Source organism: Peromyscus leucopus, chromosome 11, assembly GCF_004664715.2.
Source record: "Peromyscus leucopus breed LL Stock chromosome 11, UCI_PerLeu_2.1, whole genome shotgun sequence".
Taxonomy (NCBI): domain Eukaryota; kingdom Metazoa; phylum Chordata; class Mammalia; order Rodentia; family Cricetidae; genus Peromyscus; species Peromyscus leucopus.
This window is the reverse complement of record NC_051072.1, coordinates 24,852,495-24,871,598: the sequence shown is the minus strand read 5'-3', so window position 1 is coordinate 24,871,598 and position 19,104 is coordinate 24,852,495. Positions and strand designations below refer to the sequence as shown.

Genomic DNA, 19,104 nt, shown 5'->3' with positions numbered 1-19,104 from the left:
TTCGGTCAATTACTAAGTCTTGAGTAATTAGTAGAAAGAAAAGGAAACAGACCAGAGAGGACTCCCATGACACTTCTCACTGGTTGTATCACTCCTCCAGTTGCAATGAATCAAAGAGTAGGTTAAACCAATGCACACAGACCAGAGAGCTGCTTCCCAGTTTTGGCTCAGGCTCTGCTTTCTGTATATAAAAGCCCTACTAGTGGCTCTATTAAATGAACATTTAACATTTACTATTTTGTTTATAATGCTTAAAACAGTAATGTTTGGCCTTGTCGGCTTACAAAATAAATCATAGATGTCCTGAAGCTGAGAAACATGGCTCGGGAAATCTCTCCACTAGAGAGAGGCATCCCTTATATAGGCCTTCTAGAGACTATGCCCATCAGCAGAGTCTGGCCATGTGAGAGGACATTAACATGTCTAGCCCTAGCTAGACATCTGCAAAGGTCTTTACTTGTGCTTCAAAAAAAGTGTCAAAAGATTTTATTTAGTTAGCTTTTAGTTTTAGTGAGCATTACCTCATATTACCAGTTCAAATAATAATCAAAATAAATTAATTGTTCAAAATTAGCTAAGAGCACAAAATCAAAGTAAATATCCTCCATTTACTGTAATCCAAATTCTCAACTCCCAGAGTCTATTTACTGGTAGAATACTAAGTAATAAGACAGGGGACAATAAACTGTGATTTACATAATCATTTTCCAAATCAAGGCCTCTATTTAATTTTTTAAGGCATGATTTATGGCTGAGCATGGTGGTGTGTACTAAGTGATTGCAGCACTTGGGAGGAAAAGACAACAAGGGATTAAAGTTCCAGCCAGCCTGGCTATACAGTTAGTTCCAGGCTAGCCTGGTTATAAGTTAGTTCCAGCCAGCCTGGTTATACAATTAGTTCCTGACTAGCCGGGTTATACAGTTAGTTCCAGACTAGGCTGGTTATAAAGTTAGTTCCAGGCTAGCCCGGTTATACAGTTAGTTCCAGGCTAGCCAGGTATATATAAAACCCCTATCTTAAGCAACAGCAACAAAAGCATATTTTTAAATGTGCCTTTTGCTGAATACTTGTGTGTCAACCTTAACTTCAAAAATTCATTGAAATCTAAGTATCTAGCACTCCATTTTCATCCAGGAAACTGCCTAGGTATCTGAAATACCTCCTAGTTTCCCTGCTCCAACATCTCTTTATGGCTACTCTCCGTTCAGAATAGCCAGAATCATTCTCTTCAAATCCACCCACGACTTCCTATAACCCTTGGAAGAGTATCTCACTCCAACCTTTGCCTACCTCCCTACTCACCCCTCCCTTAGAACGAAGCTAGTTTAGCAGTTTGACCCTAACAGACAGAAATAAAAGTTTGTGAATGTGGGAAGAATAACAAACAGGCCTTAGCGGTCCTTCCTTTCTCTTCTTGGACACAAGTGGCCCCAAGGGAGTGGTTTTCTGTCCCTGCACTGTCTCCCTTCAGCAGCTCTGGCTAAGGTCCTTGTGGACTCCTGTCCCATTGCAGGAGTTAGTCTGTAGGATTTCTGGCTTTTCCTCTACTCTATCTGTAATAATGGTCAATTCTGGCCTTCATTCATCATGCTTGAGTAATGAGTCTGATTTTCCAGTCTGTTTGGACCCTAAGCAAGGAAGATTACTAAAAGCGTTAAAACCCCAGAGCACATACACACAAGGCATACCCACCTTGTGTGTGACTATACAGAATGATCTAAAAATTCCTATCTCTTCGTGGGGTGTTTAGAGCTGACTCATTTGCTTCAAAAACTTTTCTATTTCCGATGAGTATTTATTCAAATAAATATGAGCTATCTATTTTTACACTAGAAAACAATTAGCCCAAACCAGCTTTCTCTGACGGCCATAGAACAGAGCAAAGCTGGGGTATGTTGCCAGAGGAGACCGTGAGCTAGGGTTTGGACACACAGTCTTGATGAACCTGAAGACAGGGATACGGAACCACCGTCTCTAATTATGATTACATATAATGTGGATGAGAATTCAAGGCCAGCCTGGGCTAAAGAGTGAGATATTCAGTTTAGAAACAAGTATAGAGGCATGTACGTACAATTCTAGCACTCAGGAATGTGAAGCAGGGGTGTACTGTGAGTTCAATGCTGTGAGTTCAAAGCTAGCTCAAGGTTAGCTTAGGCTACACAGCAAGATCCTGTCTCAAGAAACCAAGGGGGTGGGGGTTGGGGGGAGGCTTCATCTTGTCTGAATAAGTCTCTTTGTCTGAATTCAAGTCAGTAAACCATGACAAAACAATCTCATCATTCTTTTGAATCAATTATTTTCGGCACATTTCCATCAGAATTTTTCCTTTTTAGCCATAAAGTGATATCCTAGAGTCAGAGTTTCTGGCTCTACAACTTACCAGCTGTGCAATTCTGGGCAAGTCATTACATTTTTCTCTTCTGTACTTTAATTTTCTCATCTAAAACGTTACCTAACAACAGCACTTACTTCACAGTGTTGTCCTACAAGGATCAACTGAATGCACATATACGTGCATATGTGCGCATGCATGCGTGTGTGCATGCATACGTGAGAACGTGCATGAGAGTAAATGAAACACTTGGAACATTACCTGGCACAAAGTAAATGTTTAATAAATATTATCTATTATTAATACCATATGTTTTGGAAGACAACAGGATGAAAATACTGTTAGTGCAAATAAACATCACCATATACTAAAGGCTAAATTAACCTATAACACACTCAGTTGATAGTTATCTCACCCTAACCTTTGCCTACCTACAACACTAAATACAAAGGAGTGTGAGGCCTGAAAACAGTCCAGTAAACTACGGGGTTCACATTTAAAAACAAACAAACAACTTCCATTTTAAAATCTCATCTTTTTATGAGCGTAAAGTGCTTTGCTACAGTTTGGCTACATGACACCTGGTAATGGTGAACGTACTTAACTGATGAGGTGAAACTGGCTCAAGCTGGTGGACAGGGAAGGAACGACTCCAACAGTGAAGCGCTGCGAAGATCTGGTTGGTGTCTGCCTTACCCTCCCGCCTGTCTTCTCGGGCTATACAAGCTCCAGGCTGGCTGGCCTCTGTCAGTTTGTTAAGTCTTACCCTTCTCTCGCACCAGTTATTGCCTGGGATGTGCTGTTCATCCTGACTTCTAGAAATATCATTTCAAATAACCCATAAAACGTAACGACGGAGTAGAGATTAAGAATGGCTCTCGAGTCACGCTGCCTGCTAGAGCTGTGCCTGAACACTCTCCTGCCCCATGACTCCATCTGGTTTGCCTCGAAAAGGGGTGAGACTACAAAGACTCAAGCCTGACCCAGGTAACATATTTCCTCCAGCCAGGCTCACCTCCAAAGGTTCCACAAAATAGCACCACCAGCCAAGGACCAACTATTCAAATGCAGGAGCCTATGGGGCACATTTCTAATTCAAACCACCACAATGCTCAGGAACCAGAGGGTCTAGGAATGGCTTCGGTTATGCTACTGGGTAGGCACCCCATTCTTTTTGTGTCTAATTTCCTCATAATAATAGCAACTGTATCTTAGGGCAGCGATGAGGACTAAGGGAAATGGTACATATAAAGCACTTAAGATATCACCTAGGCAGTGAAAGTACTCCATAAGAGCAATGATAATAACATCAGGCACCACAGAAGGGAGGGAATGAGAGAGAGCTCAGGGAAAGGTTTGCAGCTCATTCCACTTCTTCTAGACTACGGGATCTCTCTAAAACCTTACTCAAATCTTTATCATTTTTATTTAATATTTGAAAAATTAGAACTGAAGTAATTTTGGACAGTTTATGCAGATGTTTTTGTTTTGTGGTGTGAGAGGTCGGACCCAGTATTCCACTTATCCACCCTGAGCCGCCTACTGAGCTACCCCAGCCCTACTTATCTGAGCTTTGAATTAGAGACATGCTTTTTATGCTTTTTATGAAAAGCAGTCCTAGAAACAGTTTATTTATGGCATGATCCTTACCTAATTAGGTTATAAATTTTGTAACTGATAATGTATCAAAGCACCCAGACAGGGCATGCCCAGAGCATCATCTTAGTAACTATTGCCCCCCCCCCCCGTTTTCCCTTTTAGTTGTTAATGTACTTAAGAGTTTTTGAAGAATGGTAGAGTTTGATCTCAGGATTCTATTTAGCTTAGGAACTCAATACCGATTAGTAGCAAATCATACCTGTTTTGCTTATATGTCTTGGGTGGCATTTACAAGTTTGCACTCTACTTTTCCTATGTCTCTTCATATTTTTCTAGATCCTCACTACCAAGCCTAAGAAGAGACAAACATCTACATTTGGATATCTAACATTGCTCTTAGTACTTTTCAGAGGCAGGCTGTTTTTGTTTGTTTGTTTTTATTTTTGCCCCTCCTCAAAGTAAGATACCAGAAACCTTTTCCAAATTATTTGGTATTTAAAAATTGTTGAAAATATTACTTTCCTCCATAAGTTACTACCGTCCTTCTGCTTAGAGTCAACATTGTAATGCTCTCACTTGGCTCTCCAGAGTGGGGTAAAGGCTGGGAAAATTATTAAGATACCTGGCAGAGGACATGGGACAGGAAAGAGGGCGGCTGTAAGAGAGCCTTAGCCTCTGGAAGTCCTGTTTAATGACCTTTGCGACACTACCACTATCAGAAATATGGAGTTGCATTCATAGACTATGGAGTAATTAGATACCAAAAGGTCCTCCATACATTATGTCTGAGGTCAACATAAAGTGGTATGTCACAGAAATTTTAAAAACAAACCTGAAAGCAATTATTTTTTGTTGAAATAATCTCAAAGATAAATTTTTAATGAATTCCTTACACATCTTCACATTTGTAGATAGTAGAAAATGATTAATAACTATGTAAAAATATTTTTCATAGTCAAAGTTATATGACTGTTGAAAAATGCGTAATGCATGACAGATTTATCACAAAGCAAGCCTAGAAATGAGCAAATTATATAATATGGTAAAATATCACAAATTTCTAAAATCTTTTATTTTTAACTTGTTAACATTTCATTTGAAAGAAATTTGGGTTACTGCATTGGGTATAATAAGAAAGGTGAAGAAAAAAAGACTCTCATATTTTTTTCTTCTTTATAATCAATCATAGTACATACACTTATAAACTATATAAACCCTTACAAAATGAAGTGACCCTCTTATTTTCAGGAGCTATGATAGCTTCAGAAGATGTCCAAACACAAGTAAAATGGAGCAGAGGAATTAGTTCAACTGATAATATGCTTGCCGCACAAACATGAGAGCAGAACTCAGTGCTCTGCACATACAAAGCTGGAGTGGAAGCATGAGCCTGTACTCACATGCTGGAGAGGCAGAGAGCCAAGGGGATGCAAGGGGCTCTCTGCTCAGAAAGCCTAGCCCAAGGGAAGCCCCAGGTCCCAGGGCCCGACCTGTCTTAAAAAACAGAGTTGGTAGCCCCAGAGGAACAACACCCAAGGTTGGCTTCTGACCTCCACACACCCATAAACTCCCCTACCCGATACACACACCACAGGAAAAGTACAGAAAGAAGTTAGCAAATATGAGAATTTGGTTGAATTTGGTACTTGGGTTGAGAAAAAGGATCACAAAAGATGAGTTATGAAACTGAAGATCATGTTACACAAAATAGCTAGATTCACAGAGACACATACTGCCTGTTTTTCTCCTGCAGAATCTAGATTTATCGTTTTCAAAAATGAAAGAACTAGGCCCTCTGAATGTGGGTGACAGTTATGTGGCCAGATAGGGACCTCTGGCAAGTGGGACTAGGACTTATCCCTGGTCCATGAACTGGCTTTTTGGAGCACATTTCCTAGGGTGGGACACCTTGCTCAGCCTTGACACAGCAGGGAGGGGCTTGGTCCTGCCTCAACTTAGTATGCCAGACTTTGTTGACTCCCCAGGGGATGTCTTACCCTCTCTGAGGAGTGGATGGAGGGTGGGATGGGGGGAAGTGTAGTGGGAGGGGAGTGAAAGGGAGGGAAGAGAACTGGGATTGGTATGAGAAATGAAAAAAACTTGTAAAAAAAATTAAAAATGAAAGAAGAAGGGGTCTATTTGGAAAAAGAGAAGGCAAGAGATGGAGACGGGAGTGAACATGGGCGGTGCACATGGCAGACACGTGTGAAAACTGCATAATGGAGCTCAACATCTCTGCAATGAACGTGCGCAGGTGTTGGTACCTTTTACAAGGTACATTATGAAAATTTAACAGAAAATAACACTGAAAACAAAATTTTAAATCTTGAGAACTATTTAATATAAGGCAACAGACAGTACCCATGAGCCTTCAAGCAACTCGAAAGCCCCTAGAGCCCTGGTGGTGCCACAGCATCTCAAAAATATCTGGTTTATTCTAGTTTATTCTTCCCTGTGGTAAACTTACGATCAATTGCTTTGCTGGGGACTCTAAAAGAGATTATGCAACACTATTTTGAGACTCGACAGAGAGCCTTTCAATGTGGTTTTTGCATAGTGGCTTTGGTAATGTCAGAACTCTTACTCTGTAATCTCAATCTTCATCTTATTCAAAACAAACACCTCCCTGGGGGCCATAGGATTGTCCACTCTGGCCTCCACCTTCGCCAATTCTGGGTTTTAGGCAAAACACCACCTGCTCAGAGATCATCTCACAGATAATTCTCATTTACCTTGCTTTCATCTTATTCTCAGGGAGGTAATAGGGTTGCAAGAATATCAATTAAAATGTTGCTCAAGTAGACTGACAAGCAGACAGCTAAAGAGGACAGCAAAGAACACATACAGGTGACCCACGCACAGCAGGACAGTGGACAAGGAGAATGCAGAGGAGAGGGAGCAGACACAGAAAGAAAACAAACTCTTTGAGAAGTATAAACTTCATGCATGTCCTATTATGTAATTCTTTTCAGTATTAGCATATATTAGTTGTAAATAATAACAGATTTTATCATGACACTCATTCAGGCATATAATGTGTTTCTTACCACATTCACCCCATTACCCATTTGTGTCCCACTCCTGCTGAACTAGGGGACTGATATTTAGCATAACTAGTTAGCATAGGTCTAGAGCAGAGGTTTTCAACCTGTAAGTCATGCACAACCCCTCTGGGGGCTGAACAACCCTTTCTCAGGGGTCATATATCAGATATCCTGCATATTAGAAATTTACATTATGACTCATAACAGGAGCAAAATTACAGTTATGAAGTAGTAAGGAAATAATTTTAGGTTGGGGGGTGGGTCACCTGAACATGAGGAACTGTGTTAAAGAACCGAAGCATCAGGAAGGCTGAGGACCACTGCCCTAGAGTCAAGGGAGTTCCTCAGGACACAGGGGTCTGTCACTAACAGAGACTGCATTTGTGAGGAAGTGCTTTGCTCAATGTGTGTGAAGCAGATGAAATGAGAGCTCCAGGATTAAATGTGGCAACTACAATAGTTCCACCTGCTAGTCACAAACATGCCATCAGGATACCTTTGGCCCTGTGTAAAAGCTGGTGCTATCAGGTTTTCTCCCTCAGCTCTCATGTTCCTGTGATTTATATAGCATAGAGAGTTGAAATAACAGTTCAGAATTATTTAAAATCTGTTTTAAACAAAGGAGTATTTCCTGATAGTGAGTTTTTTCTTTTCAATGTTTCCAGTTTACACTAATATACTAATATATAAATGAGTAAAATATAACAAATAGGATACAGTATAGTAAACAATATGCTCACATGTTACTAAATTCCAGCAAAACAGAATTAAAGCCTGGGATCAGCAGGATGTCTTGGGCCATAATCCTTAGTAGCTGGCTTAGAACACTGACACTCACATCTCGTTTTGTTTTCCACAAAACCGGAAACAATAGACTGACATTAGTTCAAGATACATAAGATGATCTTCAAAAATTACACTCAACTTTATTTTTTATATTTTAATATTTTATATTATTATATATTTTATATTTTATTTAAAAATATAATATTTACAAATACAGGTCCTAAGAGAAAGGCACATGTGTATACAGCATTCTGAAAACACTACTCTTAAAGCAATTTCACTGTTTAAGTTAGCAGTACCAAGAGACGATGAAAGCCAGTTACTAAAAGATTTACTGCTTGGTTAAAATTCAGTTTACAATTCAAAGGCATTTTAAAATCTCTGTGCTGTTATGAAGCTTTATGGAGTTTACAGTGGAGATGAAAACAGAAATAAAAAGATCTGACAAACATAAAATGCCAAAGATATTTCCAGCATTATCAGTATGAATTTCCCCCCACCATCACGTTTTACCTTATTTCAACACAAATGACTTAACTAACTCCCTGAAAAGACAAGCATGCTCCCTAGGGTCCTATTCAAAATGTAAATGTTTTAAAATATAAATGTTTGAGGAACAAAGCTGAGCAGATTTTTTTTTTAATTTTTATGTACATGGGTGTTTTGCCTCCATGTGTTTCTGTACCATGTGTCTGGTGTGCTCCAAAGCCAGAAGAGGGCATTGGATTCCCTAAAATTGTTGTTACATGCAGTTGTAAGCCATGTACGGGTACTGAGATTTGAACCTGGGTGCTCTGGAAGAGCAGCCAGTGCTCTTCACTGCTGAGCCCTCTCTCCAGCCTCCTATAATATACATTTTTTTTAAAATTCAAATGTAAGTTCTGGGGGGGGGGCACAGGAATTTTTGATCAATACTCTTAAAACTCAGAATACTGTCTGGCATATAGTATATATTCAATAAATATTAATTAATAATTTGACAAGAACCTTTTGTTCAAATAAAGAATCCAAACTGTATTATAACATTTGAGGGGGCTAGTTAGATGCACAGTGGGTAAAGGCCACTTGCCTACAAGCCTAAAAAGACTTGACTTTAATGCTGGGACCCATGATAAGAGGAGAAAACAGACAGTTGTCCTCTGGCATCTATACAAGCACCATGGCGCAAGCATAATCCCCCAACACACCACACAAACAAATAAGTAAATAAAATGTAAAAAGATCATAAAACATTTGCATGCAATTTGAACATTGGTAGCCTCAACTCATTTACATATCAAATATTTTCCTTTTACCACCTACACTAATACAAAGGCCTTTTAAAGCTCATTGGTAATCTACAGAATGAATCAAGGGCTTTCACTTTTATTATTTCTATAGATTGTATGATCCATTTCAGTTCAAAAATTTATTCTAATACCTAAAACTATAGAAAGAAAACTTTAATCTATTAAAATAGCCTGACATAGGAAAGAATATTAAAATAAAACATTCAAATTATTACAGAAATCATCGCAAAACAACTGAAATAATTTTAGATTTTTCATGATTTTCTTACTTCCTTTTAAAGTGTTTGCTAGTTCTCTGTTCAGTATTGTTCTGTATTATTGCCAAACCTTTCTTTTCAAAGTCAAATTGAGATTTTATATAAGCTGTAATATGCTTCTAAAATTTTATATCAAAGAAGTGGATTTATTTTAATATTACACTCTAAAAAATTCAGAGCTGAAATGTTGGCTGAAATACTGGTTATTATAAAAGCCCCAGCATTGATAAACTAATATTGCAGCTTAAATTATTCTAAATTTGGGAAATTGAAATTCATAGTATTTTAACATGATGTTTGTCATTTTGCTTTAGCTGTCCTTTGCAAAAAGAAGATTTAAAAGTCACTGACTTCAACTGGGCTTGATGATACACGCCTTTAATTTAGCACACCAGAGGCAGAGGCAAGCCAATCTCTGTGAACTCAAAGCAAGCCAAGTCTAGTGAGTTCAAGGACAGCAGGACATCAAGGGCTACACAGAAAAACCCCATCTCAAAAAACAAGAGAAAACAAACAGGCTTTGACTCACTGTCAGGTTCCGGTCCCAGATCTGTATGCTTCCGTTCTGACAGGCAGCTGCAACAAGGTTCCCATCTCTACTGTACGTACACGTTGTGGGAATGACCTTTTTACCCTGCATTGTCCGAGGTTTAAAAACACTTTTCTGCTTCTTTGGATTTTCAACTTCCCAGAGCCTTACAGTCCTACAAGGAAAAGAGGGAATATCATTTATTAACAATAGATTGAAGGAACAGGTCCATAGAGACTACCTTGTCTTTTAAGGATTTTTTATACACTATAAAAATGTCACATTCATGAATATTCATAGAAATAAAGTGAACCAGTTGAATAATATCAAAATATTATTTTGATAATTAAAATTAAAAGGCAAATGGCAAATTCTACTCCAAATCTCTCAGTTACTTATAGTCCATGCCCTCTAATGCAATGGACTCCAAACTCTTATGACTGCATAGCTTGACCAGGAAAGCTGTTAAGCATATGCCTCCTATTTAATGCACATTAATTTATAAATTATGTACAAGCATCAATGAACTGCTCTATATAGTATATTGCAGAAATTGCATTAAATTAAAGAGTCTCGACAGAGAGCCCATGCCTCTGGGAGCTAAGCAGAAGCACAGCTCTCGGCCTCTGCGCTTTCACAAGCAGCTAGTCACAGCAGCCTAGGCCTGGGGCACAGACAGAATAAACTCCTACTCACTACAGGGCCAGGAGCACCGCCCTGGAGGAGGTTTAAATTTAAAAAAAAATCATTAGATACAGAAAAACAACGATCAGGTCAAAACTTCCCGGTAGAAACTATGCAGCCAAGACATAGGGAGAGAAGAATCTAATGTTTTATAGCAAACAAAAATATATTTAAAAAGCAAGATGAAATTAAAGCCTTTTCAAATAGACAAATCTGAGATAATTTACTGCAACCTAATATGTGACATAAGATATGTTAAAGGAAGTTCCTAAAAGTAAAATCCAAAATCAAACAGAAGCCCAAATCTACACAAAGAAACTGAAGGCAAACATAAAAGACATTTTAAAAATTTTAAATCTCTGAAAATTGCATGGCTATGAAGCAAAATTAAAATAACATATTGTGAGGTTTATAATACATGTTCAAATAAAACATGACAGTAATAGCACAAAGGTTGAGAAGGAAGAATAGAAAAAGACTCTGAAAAATATGATATTTTATTTGTGCTGAAATGTGATTTTATTTATTTATTTATTTGTTTGTTTGTTTGTTTATTTATTTTCTGGAGCTGAGGACTGAACCCAGGGCCATGTGCTTGTTAGGCAAGCGCTCTACCACTGAGCTAAATCCCCAACCCCAAAGAATTTTTTTGTTTTTGTTTTTGTTTTACAAGATAGGGTTTCTCTATGTAGTTTTGGTGCCTGTCCTAGATCTCACTCTGTAGACCAGGCTGGCCTTGAACTCACAGAGATCCGCCTGCCTCTGCCTCCCAAGTGCTAGGATTAGAGGCATGCACCACCACCGTTCAGCTGTGATTTTATTTTTATGTTAATAAATAAAGTTTGCCTGGAAATCAGAGGTCATAGCGAGACAGGAACAGCAGTCAGGTGGTAGCCCATGCTCTTAATCCAATCACATGGCAGGCAGAGTCTCTGTGTGGTCAAGGACATAGCCAAGTGTGGTGAGAGGAGGCTTTAATCCCAGTACCAACCATAGAGACCTGGAGGTCTGTATAGACAGGCAGTGACAAGGAAGTCATGTGATTGGGTTTAGAGCCAATGAGAAGGCAGAACAAAAAGGCAATAAAAACACAAGTCAGGAAGGAAGAAACTCTCTCTGGGGAAGCGACAGCGGCGACGGCCAGGTGGTAAGATAAGGTAGTTGTGACTCTCTGATCTCTTTGCCTATTTACCTCTGTATTTGGCTCTGTGTTTCTTATTTACTAAGACTGTTTAGAATTTCGTCTACAGAAAAGTTAAAGATGTAGTTCATAAATCTCACCATAATCACTAACACTTATATAAAACAAATGTGATAATGGAGATAAAATGTACGTAACAGTAACTTCTATTAGAACTAAGAAAAGCCAGTAAGAATAATGTAATCAACATAAAACCAATGAGCACAGGTGATATGGACATGAGTGTCCTAAATGAAAGATGCCATCTCTAGAGCTTGACAACATTAAAATGTTAATCAGTAGTTTAGGAACAAGTTTACAAAACAAACTTTGACAGAATGGTAAGCAGGGGCCACCTGCTTAGCCAGACTGCTTAGCTATGTGTGTCTCTTGGTTTTATTTAAACCCTATCCCATGTCAGGATTCCAGAGACAGAGTTGGAGGAGAAGCTATATCGTCCTTCTTCCCAAAGGAGCTACACTGAATCAATCTAATTTAAAGGAAATGACCAGATTAAGTAAATAAATTTGACAATTTAGATAAACAAATTTTCCAGAAACAGGTAACAATCAGAGCTCACTCAAAATATCAAGAATTTACTATTATTCATTTATATTAATTCAAATACATTACAATATATATTTACATAACATAGCATATATGTAACAAGCTGAATTTGTAATTTAAAACCTCCCCACTAGCTGAGTGTGGTGGCTTGTTCCTCTAATTCCAGCACTCAGAAGGCTGAAGTAGGAAGCCTGCTATGAGTCCAAACCAGCCTGAGCTATAAAGTGAGATCTAGGTCAGTGTGAGCAAAAGAGAGATCCTACCCTTACAAAAGAAAAAAAAAAAAATCCCAATGAGAATACTCAAGACAACATTACTGTTGAATTCTCTCTAATATTTAAGGATGAAATAGAAGTTACCATCTTTAATCTAAAAGCCCAGAACCTATAATACTCCAAAATCTTAAACATTTCAAAGTATAATACCTCTAAGAACTGCTTAAAATGATCAAAACTCGGGAATTAGAGTTGTCGACCAAGTTTTGTATCCTATTTTGGGATGGCACTAGCCAAAGTGATGGTACACACCTGTAGTCCCAGCACTCAGAAGGCTGAAGACAGCAGGATTGCAAGTCAGAAGCCAGTCTGAGCTATGCAGCGAGACCCTGTCTCAAAAAACACAGAAACAAGAAAGCAAACAGAGAAGAAGATCATACTGCCTAATGTAAGGCCAAACAAGGGTTCAGAAGCAGTCAGAGGCAAACCGGGGGGCACAATAGGACTACAGGGTTCAAAGTCATCCACTGGGAGGGAGGTAAGAGCTCCCGGCTACAGGGTACCTCAGCAGTGAAACCTCTTCAAGCCTGCCACAGAATCTTCTGGCTGTGCTCTTCAATGTCTGTATTGCCCAGACTCATGCACAGCTAATTTCGACCCATGGGTTGTAAATGAGAGAGGATCTCAAGGAAGCCTCTCAGAAGGTTACAGTTCCTTCTTCATATTCTTTACTCTTTTGGCTGGCAGTTATCTCAATATGAAGCTGAGTACCATGCATTGTGGATTTAATTTGCAGTTCCAAAATGCCTAGTGATGTTGAGCATTGTTCCACACACCATTTTTCTTCTTTGGTGAAGGAATTGTTCAAATGTTTGCCTGCTTTCAATAGTAAGTTGTTTATTTTCTTTTTACTACATGTTGACAGCTCTTTATTCTAGACACAAGGTTTTTTTTTTTCTTTTGTTGGTTGGTTGGGTGTGTGTGCAGGAAGTGGAGTAGGGACACAAACCCAGAGTCTTGCACATGTTAGGCAAGCATACTAAGTTAATCTCCAGCTGTGGATCTAAGCTCTTGATGAGAAATGCATTTGTAAAGTAGCAAGTATTAATCAAGACTATTACCATGACTTTTCATTTTTAAAGTGTTTTGAATAACAGATTTTTAAAATATAATATTGAGGGCTGGAGAGATGGCTCAGTGGTTAAGAGCACTGGCTGTTCTTCCAGAGGTCCTGAGTTCAATTCCCAGCAACCACAGGTGGCTCACAACCACCTTTAGTAGAATCTGATACCCTCTTCTGTCATAAAGTTATATACGGAGATAGAGCACTCATCTACATAAGATAGATAGATAGATAGATAGATAGATAGATAGATAGATAGATAGATAGATAGATAAATAGATAGATAGATAGATAGATATACCTACATGGCTACTAACAACCTCTGGATCTCCAGTTCCAGGAACTCTGATGACAAACATGTGGTATGCAGACACTCATGCAGGCAAAATACACATACACATAAAATAGCAAATCTTTAAAAATTCTTTGAGATTGGGTCTCAAACATCCCCAAATCTGGAACTTCTGATCCTCCTGCCTCCACCTCTTATAAATGTGTGCCACCATGCCTGGTCAACATGGTACTAGGAATTGAATCCAGAGCTTTGAACATGCCAGGCCAGCAATCTATCAACTAAGCTAAAACCCCCTTCTTAAATTTTTTATACACTTTATCAGTATTTGGAAGCCACATACCTAAAAGGTTCTTAACTAACCAAAAAGCATAGATTTCCTTTATTTCTTCTGTAAGTTTCGTAGTTTTAAATTTTATGACTAGATCATCAACCTGAACTGGTTTTAATACATAGTCCAAGGTATGGATGAAGGCTAATGTTTTTGTACATGGATGTCCACTGGGACAGCATTATATTTGTATCTGAGCATTACAAAGCCTTCCCTTTGCTGAAGGTATCCTGTTTTGCTTACTTGTTCTCTATCTCTATTACTGTTTCCCATAATTAACAATCACAAAAAAGTTGAGAAACACTACATGTGTTTTTATTTTTCTGGCCCCAGCTCTGCAGTGGTGAGGATAAATTACAATAGTCAACTTCTCGTTTTTATAACCCAACATCCCCAATGACAGACGGCACTTAAGACTTATGATGTGAAAGACCCCACACAAGTATAAAGAATCATCACATGGCTTGTATAAAGTTCATCATCTCTAAAACTGGGATAATGAGGGGCTGTGAGGACCAAATGAGATTAGGGATGTAAACATATCTAGGACAATATTTAGAAGACAACAGGCACTCAATAAATACTTGTTCTTTTCTGTGTTTCCCCTTAGATCATAAATAAAAAACAAAGCTAATAAATCCAACAACTAAGTATTTCCATTTATTTTAGTTTATCATCAAAATAATGAGAAAGTGGAAAGTAATTTACCTAGCATAGAGATGTGTAAAATATAAGCTCATACAACATCTGATAGACACTATGGTTTTATGGCTCTGAGTCTCTCAATTTATGTCTAAAAAATAGATGCTAAAGTGCTAGGCCATTAGGTATCTGTCAGAACATTTTATGCTGAAGAACACATATTTTGAAACTTGGAGTGAGATCTAGACTTGTAAAATTAAAACTGTGTTTCAGAAGGAAGATTTAAAAATAGAAGAAGGGCCTGCCCGGGCCTTTCTGGACATAAAATGAAAACATCCAGAAGACAAGAAAAGACACAGGTGGGGTCATTGCATGGCCCCAGGCACAAATGCTTTCTGTCTTAGAATTTTGGATTGTTCCCAGATACAAGTTCTAAACTTTCTGGCATCTGCTGCATAAATGCATCACGGCACTTGGCAGAAGTCGAGGGAAGCATTAATTTTGCATGGAAATCACTTAGATCTTGGTTTAATTTTTCTCAAAAGACTACACAAGCAACTCAACTGATAGAAGAGTTTGAAACTTTCGGACTCTCTTGGTAGAGAAAAAAAAAGTAAGAAAGTCCTCCTTTTAAAAAAAATAATAATAAGGTATTCAAGTTCCACGGAAATGAGGACAATGTTCTAGCTTTTATGTAAACCCACAATAATATTTATGAATACACACTTGACAGTAAATTCTTATACATATACTTAGTAACTGTAGTGAGAGGACAGTGGTCCCCTTTACTTTCCTGGTTTCTGCAGTCACTCCAGGAAATGTACTTAAATCTGAGGATTTGGAGGTAGAAGCCTCCGATGAGAGCAAACATGCTGCTTGTCTTTCTGGGCCTGGGGTCTGAATTTCATTCACTATGACCTTTTCTAGCCCCACCCCCGTTTATCTGCAAAGTTCACAGTTTCATTTTTCTTTACAGCTGAGTATCATTCTAGAGTGTACATGTGCCACAATTTCTTTATCCATCCTCCGTCATCATTGGTTGAAGGGCATTTGGGTTGTTTCCACTTCCTAGCTGTTGTGAATAGAGCAGCAATGAAGGGGGCTGGTAAGCGTCTGTGGAGTAGGACCGCGAGTCCTTTCCTTGGGCATATGAAAGGAGTGGTATAGCTGAGCCGTTGTGGGATGTCTGTTTACATTGCATGAAGATGTGTCTATGTTTTGCCTCACCTGCCTAAGGCACCTGACTGGTTTAATAAAGAGCTGAATGGCCAATAGCTAGGTCGGACTTCCAGGGACAGAGCAGAACTGGAGATGAATCTATGCACGCCAGAGACGCCAGCGAGACGCAGAACATGTACTTACAGAATAGGAGAGAGGTAAAAGCCACATGGCAGAATGTAGATAAATAGAAACAAGTTGGTTTGAGTTTACAAGAGCTAGTTGGGATGAGCCTAAGCTAAAGGCCACGCTTTCATAATTACTAATAAGTCTCTGTGTCATTATTTGCAGGCTGGCAGCCCCACAAAGCAAAGTCTGACTACATTAGGTCATATGGTAGATTTATTTTAGCTTTTTGAGAACTCTCCAACACTGTTTTCTAGAGTGAGTGAATCAGACTGTAATCCCACCAATAGTAAAATAGTTTAAGTCAAATTTTCCCAGCTGGGCTGATAATGTTTCCTCTAAGGGCCAATGACCATCTCACAAAAATACCTGTCCCATGTATGAGAAGTCCTCTTTGGAGATGTTGGTCAGAGTTTTCCGAAAGACTCCAAAAACATTATAGGCTATTATTACTTCCTTGGTTGTCCCCAAGAGGTAGGAAGGTAAGTACTTATTGCTGAAGACACCATGTATTTCAGAAACAGGGCCCAGAAACCCCAGAAATTGAATTGACCCAAAAGCACCATGCAAGTTTCCAAAGGAGGGAAGCAACCAACAATCCTACCAGCTGTGATGTCTATAATCCACAAGAACCAACATGAACAATAACCTTAAGGATATGGTAGTGGCACACATACTTTAGTGTTAACACAAGAGGGAAATTATGCCTGGTACTGGGAACCTGGCCAACTACCCAGAGCTAGTGAAGTCATGGATCTTAGAGGAGAACCTACAAATACACTTTAATAGACCACTATAATCCCTAAGTACCTTCTAAATATTTGTCCTTACACCCATGGATAAATGTTGTTCTCGCTCCTCATCAAGGAAACTTCTTTTTGTAACAGATAGAAAACTACAAACAAGTCAAAATGCAGCGCTGCAGACCCAGTCCCAATGGATAGATCTACAATACAACTTCTATACTTTAGGTTCAGGGATCATTGTGGAAGAGGGGGCAGAAAACTTGTTAAAAGCTAGAGGAAGAGGAAGTTCTCTATGAGATTGTGCTTCCTAAGAATATCAGAAGCTGTGCACACAAAGTCTCACCAACATGACTGCCTAAACATGACCTGAACAAGGACAACAGTAGACATGCAAAAGTAGACAGGGAAAGCCCATGAGGCCTCAACCCTCCACAAAGAACTACAGGTAATTAAGGAATGCTGAGAGTGGGAGAAATAGTCTTCCCCAGGGAAGATTATATAATTGGTTGTCCAATACCAAACAGTCAACCTTGAAAACATACATACAGGTAACATTATACAGATTGAGCAGGCTGTAATCATGTGTTTATGATGTAATTACGTAAATTTATGTATGTAACAACATTAATGAAAAAAGAGGCCATGAATTTGAAAAAGAACAAGGCAAGGTATATGGAAGGGTTTGGAGGAAGAAAATAATAGAAAGAACTAATTTTGAAAAGAAAAAAAAATACACAAAGAATGTTTGCAAACTTGTAAAACTGGCAAGGAGTGGAGCTAGGACTCAGACTTGTTTTAAAGGGGTGAATACTGCTCCCAGATAAGAACAAATGGGAACCAGGTGGTAATGAATGAGCAGACCATTTATTTTCAAAGAGCACGAATATGCAAGATGAACAGTGTTGGGCTCTTCTGGTGTTCTCTTACTGGAAGGAGACTGGTAGAGCAGTCACGCTCACACTGGTAATTCATAATGAGTGACAAAGCATCAGCTGAACCAGCCGTAGACGGGACTTTACAGATCCACAACATAAATGCACAACATAAATGCACAGATCTACAGTTATTTTTGGATTCACAAATGAATTCTAATTAGAGCCCTTCAGCTCCTCAGAGGCTAGATCTGCAGCAACCTTTTCCTACTTATTCAGCAATAGGTGCTAAAGGACCCCAAAACCTGTATCTAAGCCCAGTCTACAAGGCCAGTGTACTGTAGGAAAAGAATGTGAGTCTACCAATATGAGAAAATAAAGGAAAAAGGAACCTTTCTTCTCACTTCAAAATAAAGTGTATTTATTTCTTCTTCATTATTGTTTTGAAATATCATTGTTTATTATTTATTATTAATATCATTTATTCATTTTAAATAAGGTCTATTTCCAACATAGTCCTCTCTACTTAAAAACTAACAAGGACTATTTGAACATGAATAGTATTTCTGCATTTAAGATTCCGTATGGCGCACCAGCACATGTGGCTTATGAAGACAAGAACACAGGCTAGCTAGCGTTCCATAGAGTATCCCCTTTCTGCACACACCAAACAGAGAGGTTCCCTTATCTTTTTCAGGCAGCACCTTTAAGAGTTAATGAAACTGCCAGGAGGTGGTGGCGCACACCTTTAATCCCAGCACTCGGGAGGCAGAGGAAGGTGGGTCTCTGTGAGTTCGAAGCCAGCCTGGGCTACAGAGTGAGCTCCAGGAAAGGCTCCAAAGTGACACAGAGAAACCCTGTTTCCCCAACCCCCTCAAAAAAAGAGTTAATGAAACCAAAGGCTTTCCATTAAGTTCTATTGTTCTTATTTCTCAAATAAATAAGGATACTAAAATTTTATATGTGCACTGTGGTTATACTTATCTTTTAAAAATTATATGGCTATATATATTTTTCCTTTAATTTGCTTTAACATATTAATTTACTACTAATGATTCATTTGCCTAAAAATGCTAGTGCTAGCCAAACGGAATGACTCTAACAGAATATCAATACACTTTCTAAGGCAGTCCTCTCTATTTAAAAACTAGCAAGGAGTATTTAAGCATGAATAGTACTTAACACTGTACCTTTATTCTTTTTGAAGTAAAATCAAAACAAAGTAATTACAAAAAAATTTTTTCCAAATAGACATCTATTTTGACTAT

General features: G+C 38.6%; 1 protein-coding gene across 1 annotated transcript in view; it reads right to left on the bottom strand.

Annotated features, from left to right (window-relative positions):
• Wdr70 (WD repeat domain 70) overlaps positions 1-19,104 on the bottom strand; it is a 232,336-nt gene that overhangs the window by 79,097 nt on the left and 134,135 nt on the right. The window contains exon 10 of the mRNA XM_028875604.2: positions 9,841-10,015. Within this exon, the coding sequence (XP_028731437.1) occupies positions 9,841-10,015 (175 nt within the window). The remainder of the gene's footprint in view (positions 1-9,840; positions 10,016-19,104) is intronic.